This window comes from Capsicum annuum, chromosome 3 (genome assembly GCF_002878395.1).
Source record: "Capsicum annuum cultivar UCD-10X-F1 chromosome 3, UCD10Xv1.1, whole genome shotgun sequence".
Taxonomy (NCBI): Eukaryota; Viridiplantae; Streptophyta; class Magnoliopsida; order Solanales; family Solanaceae; genus Capsicum; species Capsicum annuum.
In genome coordinates this window covers 11,224,972-11,240,769 of record NC_061113.1, presented here as the reverse complement: position 1 = coordinate 11,240,769, position 15,798 = coordinate 11,224,972, and the positions used below count along the sequence as shown (strand labels likewise).

The following is a 15,798-nucleotide window of genomic DNA, read 5'->3' as shown; positions in this document are numbered from 1 at the left end:
AACAAAATCATAGCCTTAGCATGATTTTAATGAGATGCTGTATTTTCTTTCTTTATGGCGTCTCCAAGACCCATAACATCTAGGTGGATTTCAGCATTCAATACTCATTAAAGATAGTTCTTGCTCGACACAACAAACTCAGATTTTATAAGATTATTAGCAATATAAAAAAAAATAAAAAAATAATGCCTTAGCCTTCAAATTTGATACGGCAGAGTCTCGTGCTGATAAAGTATTATAAAATAACAAAGAATAAAGAAGACAAGTAGAGAGAGAATAGAGAGTAATTCTTATTTCTCTTGAGGAATTTCTTGATGGGTTTATTACAATGAAGGAAAAACGAAAAACCCTTTTATTTATAAGGAAAAACTAACTTTGGATTTCTAACCTTTTCATAAATAGATATTCACTATATACAGTAAAGTATATATTCACTATGTATGATAAAGTAAACATTCACTATATATGGTAATCTAGTTATAACAAAAATAATATTTTTATTCTTTTTCTTTCAAATGGTTATGTGTCCTCACATGATTCTTTACTTATTAACTACTTGTAGCATGTAGGGTAATTATTTCTAATATTTTATTACTGTTATAAAACAAGAAAGAATAAAGAAGAAGAGTAGAGAGAATGGAGAGAGTGATTCTTATTTCTTCTATTGAGGGAGGAGAGATCATCAGATTGTCAATACAATGAACAAAACTCCTCTATTTATAGAGAAAATCTACTCCTAGTCTGAGTAAAAGACGGATGCTTCAAATCCTAATAGATATCAAAGTAGATCTTGATAGATCTTGATAGACATTCACTATAATGTAAATACATTTATAACACTCCCCTTTGAATGTCTAATTGGTAGATAATGTGCCTCGTTAAAACCTTACTAGAAAAAACTAAGTAGGAAAAAAATCTAGTGAAGGAAAAAGAGTACGCATCTCTAATAATACGCATTTCAGCTGTCTCATTAAAAACCTTACAAGGAAAACCCAGTGGGACAAAACCTCATAAGGGAAAAACAGTACAACGCATATTAACTCCCCCTAATGAGAACATCCTTGAAACTTTGCATCCCGATCTTGTGCACCTTCTTCTTAAAAGTTGTAATTGGAGAAGACTTGGTGAATAAATCAGTCGCATTGTCAGTTGAACGAATCTGTTGCACGTTATATCATTATTCTTTTGTAGCTCGTGTATGTAGAAAAGTTTTGGCAAAATGTGCTTCGTTCTATCTCCATTTATGAATCCTCCCTTAAGATGTGTTATGTATGCTGAATTATCTCTATATAAAATTATGGGTAGATTGTCATATTTTACACCACATTTTTCTCGAATGAGATGTATCATGAACCTCAACCATACACATTCTCAGCTTGCTTCATGAATAGCTATTATCTCAGCATGATTCGATGAAGTGGCTGCGATAGACTGCTTTGTATATCTCCAAGATATGACAGTATCCCCATATGTGAACACATTATATGTTTGAGACCGAGATTTATGCAGGTTAGATGAGTACCTAACATCAGCATGACCAGTAAGATCGGGACTGCAATATTTAGAATAAAATAAACTCATGTATTTTATCCCATTTTGATGTCTCATAGTAGAAGCAGAAATATACCTTGCTAAAAAATTGAGCGAAAGGCTATATTGGGTCTTGTAGTTTCTTACAAGATACATGAGTGCACCAATTGTACTAAGATATGGTACTTCATAACTAATTCAAATTTGTATATTTCTCATTTCATCAAATAATCTTATTGCTTTTGAAAACTTTCCAAGAGTTTCAATAATTTTCAAGCTTTAAGCTTATACAATATAAGGATTATCAATAAGTTTCCTAGAAACTTTTATATTTTGAATCCTTAAAGAAGTTTTCATACAAATTTTGTCAAGTGACAATATTCAACATCTTATGTGTGACATCTTCAAGTGTCTGGACTGCAAATCAAATAAGTTTTCACTTACCAAGATGCATCCTTTCATGTCACTTGATAAATGTTTTTACGTCAACATGCTTAAATTAATGTAGAATTCAGATCCTCGTAATCTTTCACAATATTACGTCAATATTGTGTCAAAGATATTGATGATATATCATTTTGTATCGGTTCACAATGCGACATAACATTTGAGATCTCATCACTTCATTATTTTCAGGTACATGAACCTCTCATAAGGTTTCATGAAGTGGTATGTCGTAGAATCTTCAAGAGCTCATTGCCTTCTTATTATGATTATTTGCTCCTTATTTTTCAAGGACTATTTCATTTGGAACCGATCAGTATACCACGGTTCACGCATGCATAGACTTTGTCTTTTAGGAACACAAAATAAGAGCACTTGCGCTTAATATGAGATGCTTTCAGCATTTGACTTGAACTATCTTTTGGATAAGCATATGGTGATAATTCCTAACATATTTCATAGCGCTTATAATCTCCCTCTTATGTTAGAAAAACTAACATACATCCTCTACTTATTTGAGGAATCCATCTTTGTGCATCATGGTATATTCATTAATCGTATGCCGCACATCAAAACTATTAGATGGAATAGTTGGTTCATGACCTTGAATCAATTAAGGGGGAGGAAATAATCATAATTTATTGGTCTAATGCATACAAGTGTTATTGTATGCAACATATTATATTTCAGACCAACACATGAAGCTTTGTTCTCATTAGCGATGGTTTAGCTATTTATCAAAGGCATTTAATGTCAAACCATCATCATCAAGACAACTTTCTTGATTGAACAGTCTAAAAATTATGTTCTTAACTCAATTTTATTGAGCAAGCAACTTTATAAATGTCAAATTACAGGTTGACAATGAATGTACATTTGATCATCTTATTGATGCATCTTTTCAACATATCACATGATAGGTGAACGGGCCCTTATTCACCTTTTATATTTTTCAGATTTAAGGAATTCAATCCCAACATTAGTTGGTCCAACCAACTTATCATAAGAACAAATGACATAAACAATTCTCAAAAAATCTTCTAGTTTTTCAATACATGTCTAATATTCAATATACACATCTTCGAGATGTCACAATCGTTCATATCAATTTATGAACTTTTATTTTAGTAAACTCCAAGTTTACCATGACATTTACTTTTTTTTCTTTAGTAAATTTCAAATTTACTATTACATGAATAAATTTCAGATTTACCACTTTAGAAGTAGATTTCGAAATAAGTTTTCTCAGTTATTCTGCCTCATTCGGAGGTGAGTTATGATACCATTACAATCAAGTACACGTTTACATTAATAAGCTTCTCATTCCTCAGGAATGGAATATAATCGTGTCTTAAGCCTATCAAATTATGATAGCTTATAACCTCTTTCAAGATTTTGCTACTTCAGAAGCAAATCGAGGCATACATATGATGTAGAGAATTTTTCTCTATCATATCTTATGATCATAATATGCGTGTGAAAATATCATCACTTTTGATAATCATAATCATATTATCCCTCCACGCCTATATTCGTACATATAATCACTTGTCTTCTTTCAGACATATTATGCACTGCTATCACATACACCTCAAGAATAAAGTAAGTTGTCATATTTCAGACTTATCATATATTGCTATCACATTCTCTTCATGGAATTGAGCATATTCAATGGGTCGAATTTTAAACTTTTTATCAAACATCCATTATTTTGCCTTAGCCATCACAATGTCATCAATATGGTGTATTGAGATTCAAACTCAATATTTGATCCATATAAAGGCGCCTTAGGCATGAATCGATGGAACTTGAACCCAACATATTATCATACTTTTTGATAATATTGTTCTTGGAAAATAAATTTAAAATATAAATGGTTCCAAACCAATTATTTTTTCTCAAATCCAATAATAATTATATGATTAATAGAAAAATACAAATAACATTAGGAATTACTAACCTTGAACTTTAGATTTATAATCTCATATGAAATAAGAAAGAATAAAGAAGAAGAATAGAGAGAATAGAGAGAGTTATTCTTATTTCTTCTTTTGAGGGATGAAAGATCATAAGATTGTTAGCCATATGAAAAAAAGGAAGAAATAAAAAAAATAATACTTTCGCTTTAGCCTTTAAATTTGAGACAGTAACATGTTATAAAACAAGAAAGAATAAAGAAGAAGAGTAGAGAGAATGGAGAGAGTAATTCTTATTTCTTCTGAGGGAGGAGAGATCATCAAATTGTCAATACAATGAACAAAACTCCTCTATTTATAGAGGAAATTTACTCCTAGTCTGAGCAAATAACGAATGTTTCAAATCCTAATAGATATCAAAGTAGATCTTGATAAATTATGATAGACATTCACTATAATTAACTTATTATTTGGAGTAAACAAATAATCGAGAACGTGGAATCCAACTAATCTCCAACTCTTGTCTAACTGGAAAATAATCGTAACTAATTATATAAAATAAAAACTTAAGATAATAAGTACTTTAACTGATCTCAATCGATAACTAAAATTTTTATTGGTCCTCACTGTTTCTCTTGGACACTCAACACTGATATGTCCTTAAATCTACATATATGTTTAGACGATTATTTTATAAATTAAAATATTTAACTAATAAAGTAAAAATAAATTAGCATGTCTGGCTAGATGTGTATACTCAAAATTAAATTACTTAATTATTTTAAGTTTATTAGTGTACTATGCCTTGTTATTATGATTAAGATTGGATCTGAATACCGCCTTGTTATTATGATTAAGATTGGATCTTAATACCTCCAACTATTATTCGGATTAAAAAAAAGAGAACTAATAAATGAATTCCCAATAAATCAACTTCCCCTCAGCCACTTGCTGACATGCTTTTCGCCTGTCAAGGCACTTTCTCCATTATGATTTTATTAAAAATATTGTTTTATATTTTTTATTTATTTTTTAATTTTAAGGTGTTCAATAATATTTATTTAATTTATAAAATTAATTAATAATTTATTTATTTTTATTTATTTATTCTTAAACTCAAAATTAAATATAATATATCATTCATTTGCATTTACAAAGTAAAAAAAAAATTATATTCAAAGGATAATATTATAAAATTATTCTTCTATTTATTATTTTTTAAGTTATGTGTCAAATCAAAAGTGTTAAATATTTATAAATGAAAGAAGTATTATTTGTTTATCTTATTAAATCAATAAAGTATTAATTAGTTTTTCATATGGCTCATGCAATTAATATTTTCTAAAAATATTCACACTTTTTTTTGTAAGGCTCTAAAGAATTTTTTTAAAACTATAAATTAATAAAATAATTTTTTAATAATACGTGTAAAAAAAATCAATTAATATAGAAAGAAAAAAGTAAATTCAACTATTATTCACTTAAAAAAAGATTTAACAACGACTTTGATTCCAACAAAAGTTGTCTTCTCGTCTCCAATAATAATTTAATTTTTCCTCTGCCACTTGCCCACTTGCTTATTGTCTTTCAATGTATCACGTCAATCGGGTAACGACAAATTTACTTTGACCGCCGTGTTACTTTATTTTTTGATTATTACTCTCTCTTTTTTAAAAAATAACCTACTTTTTCTTTTTAATTTTATTCAAAAAATGATTTCTTTTCATTTTTTTATAATATTTTAATTTTAACTTTTCAAATAATATATTTCTTCCATCTCATTTTATCCGTTTCAAATTGGAATAACATAACTATTAAAAAAATAATAATTGATAATATAATTTTACCATTTTGTTCCTCTTAATTGTGTCTTGTTGTTAATTTCAATATTGATGGATGACTAATACCAAAGCACTATTTAAATTTTTAATGGTGTATTCTTAATGGTACTCCTCTTTGCAACATTTTTCAAGAATGTTAATAATAAAGAGTAATCAATTACACTAAGGGTAATCAATTACACTAAGAGTATAATGGGAAAAAAAAATATTTTATCTTGATAAGTAAAAAAGGACAAGTAAAATGAGACAACAAATTAAAAAATTTGGGACGAGTAAAATGAAACGGAGTGAGTATTTAAGACCATAAAGTTAAAGGACATTTTGGTAAGACCACAATATTTAAAAATCTTCTTTATTTTCTTAAACGTTGTGTCAATTCAAAATAGGTTATTATTCATTTTAAAACAGAGGAAATATTTAAAAAAAATTTATCCTTTAATTTATCCTATCTTCTTACAGTAATTTTACTCATATAATTTGATACAACAGAATGCAATCTAATATGATATACTCTCCCCATTCACTTTTATTTGTCTAATATCTTAAAATAAGTTTTATTTTTTATTTTTATTATTTTAACCATATCAAAAAAATATTAACTCTTTTTTTGTTTTTTACCGTCAATATTAGTTATTTATTTTTTAAATTATTTTCCAAAATTTAAACTTTATGTCAATTAATATGAATATTGTGGTAAAAGTTTCATATTAATCATTATTTTTTATGAACAGTAAAATTCAAAGAGATCAAGTAAAAGTAAAGAGGAGTATCATGAAACGATACTTATATGTAATAAACATCGAAGGGGTGTAAAATCAAGGCCACATAGTAATATGGATCGAGTGTGTCTTAGCATTTTGAATATTTCTAAAGGGACAAGCTAAAAATCGATCAAGCTAAGTCAAACCCAAGTTGCCTTGATGCCATCTTGATAAGTGAACTGAATGTGTCATTATAGTCTATAAACTCTATAATGATCGATGGATCTACAAATATACGTTGTGGTGGAAAGATTGAATCGGCTGCAGAACGAGGAAACAACGTCAGAAATTAGGTTACGCGAGGACTTGGAGGAAGCAACTAAACTACTATTGACACTCAAATCAAAGCTAAATAAAAATCCAAAGCAGGACGACCATGATGCCATTAGTGAGCTGGTCACAAGGATTGACCAAGTTTCTTGTGAAATAGAGGACGCCATTAATGAAGATCATCGTGCAATTATTGGAATCATCTGTAATAATGGCATCAAAATAAGAGGACTATCATGTTTGGGTTTATCATCATGCAGTAGCTGGCGCCGCCGGAGAGAACATGATCCACATGCGGCTGGTACCATCAAGCAGAAATTCAAACAATTACGAGAGTACTATCAAGAGATCCTTTGTCATCATCGCGATTATCCTATACTATTACATAAGAAGGATCAAGAGGTCAACGCACCAGTACTGCTCAAAGAAGCCATTGGGCTCGATGAACACTTGGAAAGACAGGTAATCCAACAGCTTATTACCATCAATAATGACGACAACAACAACATGCAAGTTGTTTCGCTGTGTGGAATTGGCGGAGTGGGGAAGACCACTCTAGCACGACAAGTATTCAACAGTGATGCTGAGATCTCATTTGAATTTTTCAACATAATCTGGGTCAATGTATCTCCCAGTTTTAATATTAGAGACATACTTGTGCAAATTCTTCGTTATTTTACAAGAGCAGCAGATAAATTTGCCAGCGAAAGGGAAGACACGTTGGCTAAAATAATTACAGATTATGTTAGCAACGGTGGAAGATGCTTAATAATCTTGGATGATGTATGGTCAACTCAAGTTTTAGATGATCTCCTGCATCGCCTTCGAATCCTACCCTTTCACCATAAAGCTCACAGGGTATTGGTCACAACGCGGAAGAGACAAGTAGCTGAGTATGGTATACCCAAGCCATTCATCTTCACTGTGCGTGGACTCACTGAAAATGGCTCATGGGAGTTGTTCATGGATTCATACCGCAGACACAGTGGAGGTACGTATGTAATACGATTGTAAATTTTTTATTTGATCCACGGGCCATCTCGCTCGTTCAAGTCTCAAGGGCTAGCAGCGGGCTAACTTGGGCAGAGTTAAAAGGCCGGTCTCGCTCCTAAGTGAACTCCAAAAGATCATATATAGTCCAACGGTACAAATAATGGATTGGGGTGGGCTGGCCCGTTAGCCCATATTGATAGCTCTACCTGCGGGGTTGAGTGCGTTTGCTTTGAAATATTCAGTGATTTATTTCCATTCATACTTGATACACAACCGTTGTCAAGCACATCGATATATATATAGATTGTGGCTTTAGGTAGGGGCAGATCTATAGACAATTTTTTAGTGCCCTGACACTCATTAAATCCGACGCAGATTAGGTATAATAATATAAATACTCCTAATATATAAAAATTGATATGAGATTTAGAAAAGCATCGCGTAAAGCAAGAAAATTGCTCCGTGCTTTACAAGTTTCTAGGCGAAACCTTAAAATTATGAGCGTCAATATGTGTGTTTGAACCTCTCGGACACCCACGTTTCCTAAATCTCGGGTCCGCAAACTGGCTTTAGGTCCTTTCCACTTAGCATATGTACATGCCCAACTGTGCTCTCTCTTGGCAAGGTAGTGCTTGTCCGAGTATACCTCTTCATTGGAGAATTGTAGGCCATATATAATTGACATATTCATAGTAAAAGATCGAACAAATGGTCTATGGTCTCATAGGTTCCTTAGCATAATGCACATTGTTGTTCATCTATTTCATCAATTTATCTTTGGCATAAAGTCCTCTTAAAAACTTTTATGAGATGCAACACAAAGCTCTGTGACCAATAGACTTGAATAGGAAAAACCACAGACTTAATCAAAAGCTCTCTCACTGCCTATGATAAAAATTTAGTAATCTAGCATGTGATTGTGCCTAGCATTCTTGAGAGTTGTAAGTAGTATTTTAAAAGGCAGGAGCCTAAGGCGGGGCATTTTACTTTGCATAAGGCTAGTGCGGGCATGGGGCGTAAGCTTTTAATTTTTAATTTATATTATAGCTAGCATAAGTTGGTCCCGACACCATGTTATAAAAGAAAAGTATAGTAACACCCAAAAAAGATACATTTAATTTTTTTTAAAAAAAGAGATAAGCATTCAGTATTCGCTCAAACTATGATCAAAGTTGCTACAACATACTAACTTCACATGGATCCTATTACCTCCATAACTTAATTTTAACGTATTTTTGTCACCCTTTTGTGCTGACATGACACCTCTATTAAATAAAAATGAGGTTCACGTCAAAGGTGTCGCGTCAGCTAAACAAATGTTACATCAGCTAAAAAGGATGACAAAAATAAACTAAAATTGAGTTCAGCGGTAATAGGACCCCTGTGAAGTTAGAATGTGTCGTAGCAAGTTTGGTCATAGTTCAAGGCTACTAGATGCTTTACTCTAAAAAAAAAACAACTAAAACATAATTAAAGGAACTCACGGAAAACAAAACTTCTAACAATATTTTACAAATAGAAATAATGCAATGATATAAAACTTATTATGAGATGCAAATCAGCTCTAACATCTTAACTTACAAAGAATAGAAGAATCACAATTTCTTAAAATATATGACTATCATACTAAGTAATTTACCACCTCAAAAGAAAGAATCAATAAACTTTAGAATTATGATTCAAACATAACTCCTTCTTGGATAAAAATAAAATACTTTCAAATAATAAAATATGATAATTTTGAGATATAGGATAAAAATATGAAGACCAATGACAAGTGAAGATGTATAATTCTAACTGTATTTTAAAAAGAAATGTCAAGTGATGTTCAGTGCCCTCACGATGTTTTCAAATGACAAATAAGCAATAAAACGACTTGTTATTTGAGTTAATTTTAATTTTCTTATTTCTATAGATGAAAAAAACCGCTAAGCATTATTTATTTATTAAAAAATTATGAGGATCGACAACGTTGGATAAGGAATCTGACACGTAATTTGTGAAAATATAAATAAAATATGAAATTAAATGTATTTATACATGGCAACATTCGATTGGTGCGTGGATTCACTCTTTTTTTAAAAAAAAACTGAAATTCAGCGAAAAATGATGTATTTACAACGGATTAAAGAAGAATTGTGGGGCAATAGGTCGAAAGTAAAACTTAAGTATCTTTTTGAAAAATTCAGATAAGATCAGGGAGGACTTTATGTATTTTCTCTTTTTACTTTTTGCTTTAGATCTTGCAACTTATTCTCCAAGCCTGACATCCGTATTAAGCACAAACTCAATATTTTTATTTTTATTTTTTTTTAAATTTATTATCATACTTTTATTTTTAATTCCATTCAAAAAATATTATTTTTTTATATTTAAAAAATAATTTTATTTTAGAAGATTTGAGTAGTTCCCTTTTTAATTATAATTTTTGTCATATTTGAAATATTTACAGATATTATTATTAAAAAGTACTTCATTTATATATTTTTAATTATCATTTTGTATCTATTTCATTCTTTTTAATAATATTTATTTTTTAATATTTACATGACGTTCAATAACAAATTATAAGTGATATATTAAAATTACTATAAAAAATACTTGTGAAAATTTTTAAGTGAGCCTCATGTAAGATGTTAAGTAAAGTTAAAACATCAAGAGGTAATTTATCGTCTATTTTATCTTTTTTACTAAATATTAATAATTTCCTAATGCTAGCGACTTCATCCTCACTTATATTAGTAATAAATTTATTATTTTGTATCAATTTTAGTCTTGTTATTAAATAATATTTATTTTTAATACTTAAATAATTTGTAAGAAAAAATTATAAGTGATATTGTAAAATTACTATGAAATTTTTGTAGGTGGGTCCATATAAGATATCTAGTTAATTTAAAGCATCAAGAGATAATTCATCATTTTGTGTCTCTATTATCTTTTTCTTATTAAATATTAATAATTTTCTAATACTTAGATGAGTTATTATAATTAATTAAGGTGATATAGTAAAATTACGATTGAGAGATGTCAAGTTAATTTAAAACACATGACTCATGCGTCGTGAGGCATTTTGCTGGTACCCCACCGTGATGCGAATTCCAGAACTGTTTTTTAAACCACTGGTTGTGAAAAGTGGCTAATATTAGGTTTGTCCTGAATTTCCTAATTTACCTGGATTCTATCACAATTGTATTTTACTCCAAGAATTTTCTTGGGGGAAATGTTTTCTTGTTTCCATGTTGGAAAAGATTTCTTCCATAATTGGTTAATTCTTTCTTAAACGAGATGTTTTTGGACTTCTATAACCAGAAAATCTTTACTTCTCATAATAACATCTTCAATGTAGTAGTTTAAGAGTATTATTTAGAGAAAGATTTTCTCTCAAATAGTTTTATATTTTTTTATACTAGTTTTCATAATATGTTGGTCATTTGACCAAACCTATCAATAATATGTTTTTTATTATGTTTTTATGTGTCGTCTGATCGATCACCGACATAGTTTGCAACAACTAGTTTCCGCATGACGCCCATCCCAACAGCTACTGAAATTAATTTTTTGTACTACTCCATTTGTTATTGGCAGGAGATGAGGTGATTAGAGCAGACATGGAAGAGGTAAGTAGAAAAATGGTGAAACGCTGTGGAGGGCACCCAGTAGCCATCATCAAGCTGGCTCAAGTTTTGGCAGGCAGAGAGAGCCTGAATGAATGGAATACAGTGCATCAACACTTAATGTCAATTCTCAATGACAGTGTATTGCAGCAAATCTTAACTCCAAGCTTTGATGACTTGCCAGATCACCTTAAACTTTGTTTTCTTTACTTGGGACTTTGGCCTGAAGATTCAGTGATAGATGTGGAGAAATTATATCACTTTTGGATAGTTGATGGATTAGTGAAGCTGCAAGACATGAGAGAAGGAGGAGGATCGTTAGATATTGCAGAACGATATCTAACTGAACTCGAAAAAATGGGTATGATTGAAGTGGAAGAAGAGGATGTTCCAACTGTTACACGGCTCAAATCTTGCCGCCTTCACAAAATGATGCGGCTACTAAGCATATCAAAGGGTAAAGAGATCAACTTCAGCCAATATTTGGGTTCGGATTCCTCCCCCTCCTCCTCCTCATCATCATCAAGAAAGAGAGTACGACGATTGTCCCTGTGTCTAGAAAGGCAAGAGGATACGGCCAGCGCCATTGATCTGATCACCAAAAATAAGCATCTTCACAGCCTACATATCCTTGACCCACACAAACAGCAAGTTAGGAAACCTGTAAAAATATTGCCTTTTGATGTCGAGGAGCTAAAGCTACTAAGACTTCTTGATTTTGACGGGGTTGACTTTGGATCATATGACGATAAGTTATCAGGTGATGATCAGAAAAAGAATTCTGGTTTAGTACTCCAAGGGTTATCCAAGCTAGTCCATTTGAAGTATCTGAGTTTCAAAAGATGTTTTCTGGACGAATACTTATCGTTGCCCATCACTTCTAACTTGCAAATACTTGACTTGCGAGTGGATGATTTGATTAACGAGGTGATTCTGCCAAATGTTTTGCGGAATATGAGAAGAATGAAACATCTATATCTTCCACGTGTGTTTAAAACACAGGACGGAGAAAAGTTGAGGCTTGATGGCATGAAAGAGCTTGAGACCCTTGAAAACTTCATCACAAAGGTGTGCAATGTTGCTGATCTGCAAACAATGAACAAACTCCATAGCGTAGCCGTGAAGGTTGACGGTGATTTCCCTGACCTGCAGTTCATCAACCAGCATCTGAAAAAACCTTCAAACGGACAGATTCAGCTGTCTATAGATATCAGAAATTTTGATTGCTTTGTTGATCAGAGGCATTCACTTATCAGGGAAGTACTGGAATACTCGGGTGTCCGAATCTTTTCCATTGAAGGACATATCAATGAGCTTCCCTCCAGATACAACATCTCCCAAGGTTTAACAAAGATAGTCCTGATTGGCTCTGAACTTGAGAAAGATCCTATGCAAAAGCTATTTAAGCTTCCCAAGTTACGTGTTCTAGTCCTCGATGATAATGCCTTTGAAGGCACGAATATGGTCAGTCCTGCTTCGGGTTTTACTCAACTCAGGCATTTGGAACTCTTGAATTTGAAGTTTCTGGAGAGTTGGACTATAGAAAACAATTCTATGCCCAAACTTTCTAACATGAAAATAGAAAATTGCAACAAATTGAAGGTCCCTGACGGCCTCAAATCCCTCACTGCTCTTAAAGAGTTGGAGATTGCAAAGATGCCCACAAAGTTTGTACATTTGCTCCGCAAGATGGATCCAACGCAAGGAGAAGGCGCATCCTTAGTAAATTATGAGAAGATCACTTTTCCGATAAGTCATGGTAAGCTGTCTACCTGCTATTATTGTTACACTACTCATAAAAAGGTGCTAATTGCATTTCTTCCATGTACAATGCATATATGACTCTCTAAGAATCGATATGATCCTCGAACATTTCTTCTTTTGCAGAGATAACCAGATCAGAAGATGCAGATAAAGCCGAAGCATCCTCATCTGCTTTGCAAATAAATTAACATCCTGTTTGTTTAACGTTTGGGAACCTATCACTGCTGAGACGGTGGTAGAGATTTGAAGTTGTTTCTTGCTGATTCATTTTGGTTTTCTGTGTTGAACTTGAGAATATCATGTTCTGTTGCTCTATTGTTATACGAACAATTTGACTCGTTTACTGTCACACCCCCGTTTTTCACCGCATCCGACCCCGCTAGGGAGTTGGTTTTGGAGAAAATGGGTTTTTCCAATTAAAGTGACGTTTTGAAAAGGGATTACTTTACTTACAGAGTCGCCACTTGAAATTGAGTTTGGGTGTTCCAAGTCACCTTATTGAATCCCTATTCAAAAGGAAATGACTCTTCAATTTTTATTTTTTCGTCTGCGAACTAGAAATCCGGATAAGGAATTCTGTTGACCGAGGGGAAGGTGTTAGGCACCCCTCGAGTCCCGTGGTTCTAGCACGGTCGCTTTAATGACTTACGTCCGGCTTAAATTGATTTTTTTTTTAGGATTTATAATATTTGTTAACCTAAAAGTTGTTTGTCTCCCGCTTTTAATTTATTTTGAAATTATTTATTATATTGACGTGTGGCTTACCGATAGTAGTACTTTTCGGCCTCACCACAAATTTTGGCACGTTTCTCGCGCCTTTACGGCATTTATAAGTCGTCCCTATTTTCCTAATCTAAATAAGCATCTAATGGGTTTAAAACCTCCCCAACCCAATTCAATTGGCTTCAAATGGTAAATTAATTTAATTATGACGAATGGTCGGTAGCAGGACTTTCCAACTTCATCGTCAATTTTTGCTTGTATATTAAAACTTAATTTATTTGAGATTAAGAACCTAACTTGTTCTTTTATAAGTCTGCTTCCTTGCAAATGAGTTTTTCCTCTTTTTTTTTTTTGATCGCATTTATGATTACATATTTTAATATTTTTAAACGAAAAGGATTAGTCTTAGGCTTTAACGAACAACACTATATATAAGCCAAACAAAATTACTTAAAAGTAATTTAACATAATAACATAATAAAGTTTAATTAATAAAATTACATTACCAAAGTTATCATAATAATGAAGTTAACAACAAAACAAAAAAAAAACAGAAAATATGTAATCAACATAACAAATTTATTTATTAAAAAATGAAAATAATAAAATGAAATAAAAAAAATACTACTGTCCTCTTAAATCTTTTCTCAAAACTAAACTGTTGCTTTTGATTTTCTCTAGGTGATCTGCTATATTGAACCAAACTTGTACCAATTCTATAGTCTCAAAACTGTATGAAACAAATGTACCCTTCATCAACGTCATATACTAACAAACATAAACTCCATATCTAAAACAATTTTTGCATAGTAAGAAAAACTTGTATTAAAACATTCTACTCTTTTCTTTTGTACTATCAATTTCTTCCTTCCCTTTTTTTTTTTTTTTTACTTTTTTTTTCTAGGTCTATATCCATCTCACAATATTTTCTTATAAGAATGTTTAGGGTGGTAAAATGTGTGCATGTGTGTGCATTTTTTTTTTCTTTTTGCATGCATGCACGTATATAGGTCGAAGATTCTAGTTACAACGCAATAGTACTAATCGCATGTCAACCGAATACAACGTTACGTCTTTTAACGCTAATGACCCTAACAACTATCTTATTTGGAAATTAATCAAATTTAGTTAACGTTACTTTGGAATAGCAAACTAGTTATAAATGGGGACATAAAGTAAACTATATAAAAATAATAAATTGCACATAACGAATAGTAGAAAAAGTCCTGAAAATAACTCTATTCATGCTTCGATTCATAACCAAATTTACAAAAGTAATGGTATAGGAATTAAATAAAAACCTGTATGACGAACTAAATCGAAAGAGGAGCTCTTACGTCGAACCAAAAAGAAACTCAAACGGAGATCCTAAACTCCAAACCCTAATTTCTTTTCCTCTTCTCCTTTCATTTTTCTTTGTTTTTTTTCAATCTTTTTTCTCTTCTGTTTTTTTTTTTGTTTCTTGTTCTTGCTTTTTTGTTTTTTCTTCCTCCCTTCCGGTTGTGCATGTGTGTGTTATATATAGTGTCGTGTGTTTGTGTCGTGTGTGTGTGTATTTGTGTCGTGTGTGTGTATTATGGAAAATGGGGGGGAGGTTTGTGAGAGTGGGGCTTGTGGGTGGTTTGGATAGTTTAGGATTCTTTTTTTTTTTAATTATTATTATTTTTTATTTATTTTTTTAATTTTAATTTTAATTAATATTTTAAATAAAATAAAAAAATAATAAAATCTATTTTAAAACTAACAAAATACAAGACTAGCTAGTCTTAGGAATATGGTTAAGAAATATTAATATCACAACCTTCTTTATTAAAAATTGAAAGAAGAAACAAATATAATTTAGAAAAATTTTTATTTATTTTTCATTTTTTTTTCTTTTTTTTTCTAAAAATAAATAAATAAACAAATAAAAACTAAAAAATGAAAGTAAAAACTTATT

The 15,798-nt window shown here is 31.2% G+C and overlaps 1 protein-coding gene across 1 annotated transcript; it reads left to right on the top strand.

Moving 5' to 3' along the window:
- Positions 1–6,511: 6,511 nt before the first annotated feature.
- On the top strand, positions 6,512–13,584 carry LOC107856848 (probable disease resistance RPP8-like protein 2). Its single transcript, XM_016701821.2, has 3 exons — positions 6,512–7,753; positions 11,344–13,131; positions 13,260–13,584. Exons 1-3 carry the CDS (start codon positions 6,712–6,714, stop codon positions 13,322–13,324), a joined length of 2,895 nt encoding a protein of 964 aa, XP_016557307.2. The 5' UTR covers positions 6,512–6,711; the 3' UTR covers positions 13,325–13,584.
- The last annotated feature ends 2,214 nt before the right edge of the window (positions 13,585–15,798 follow it).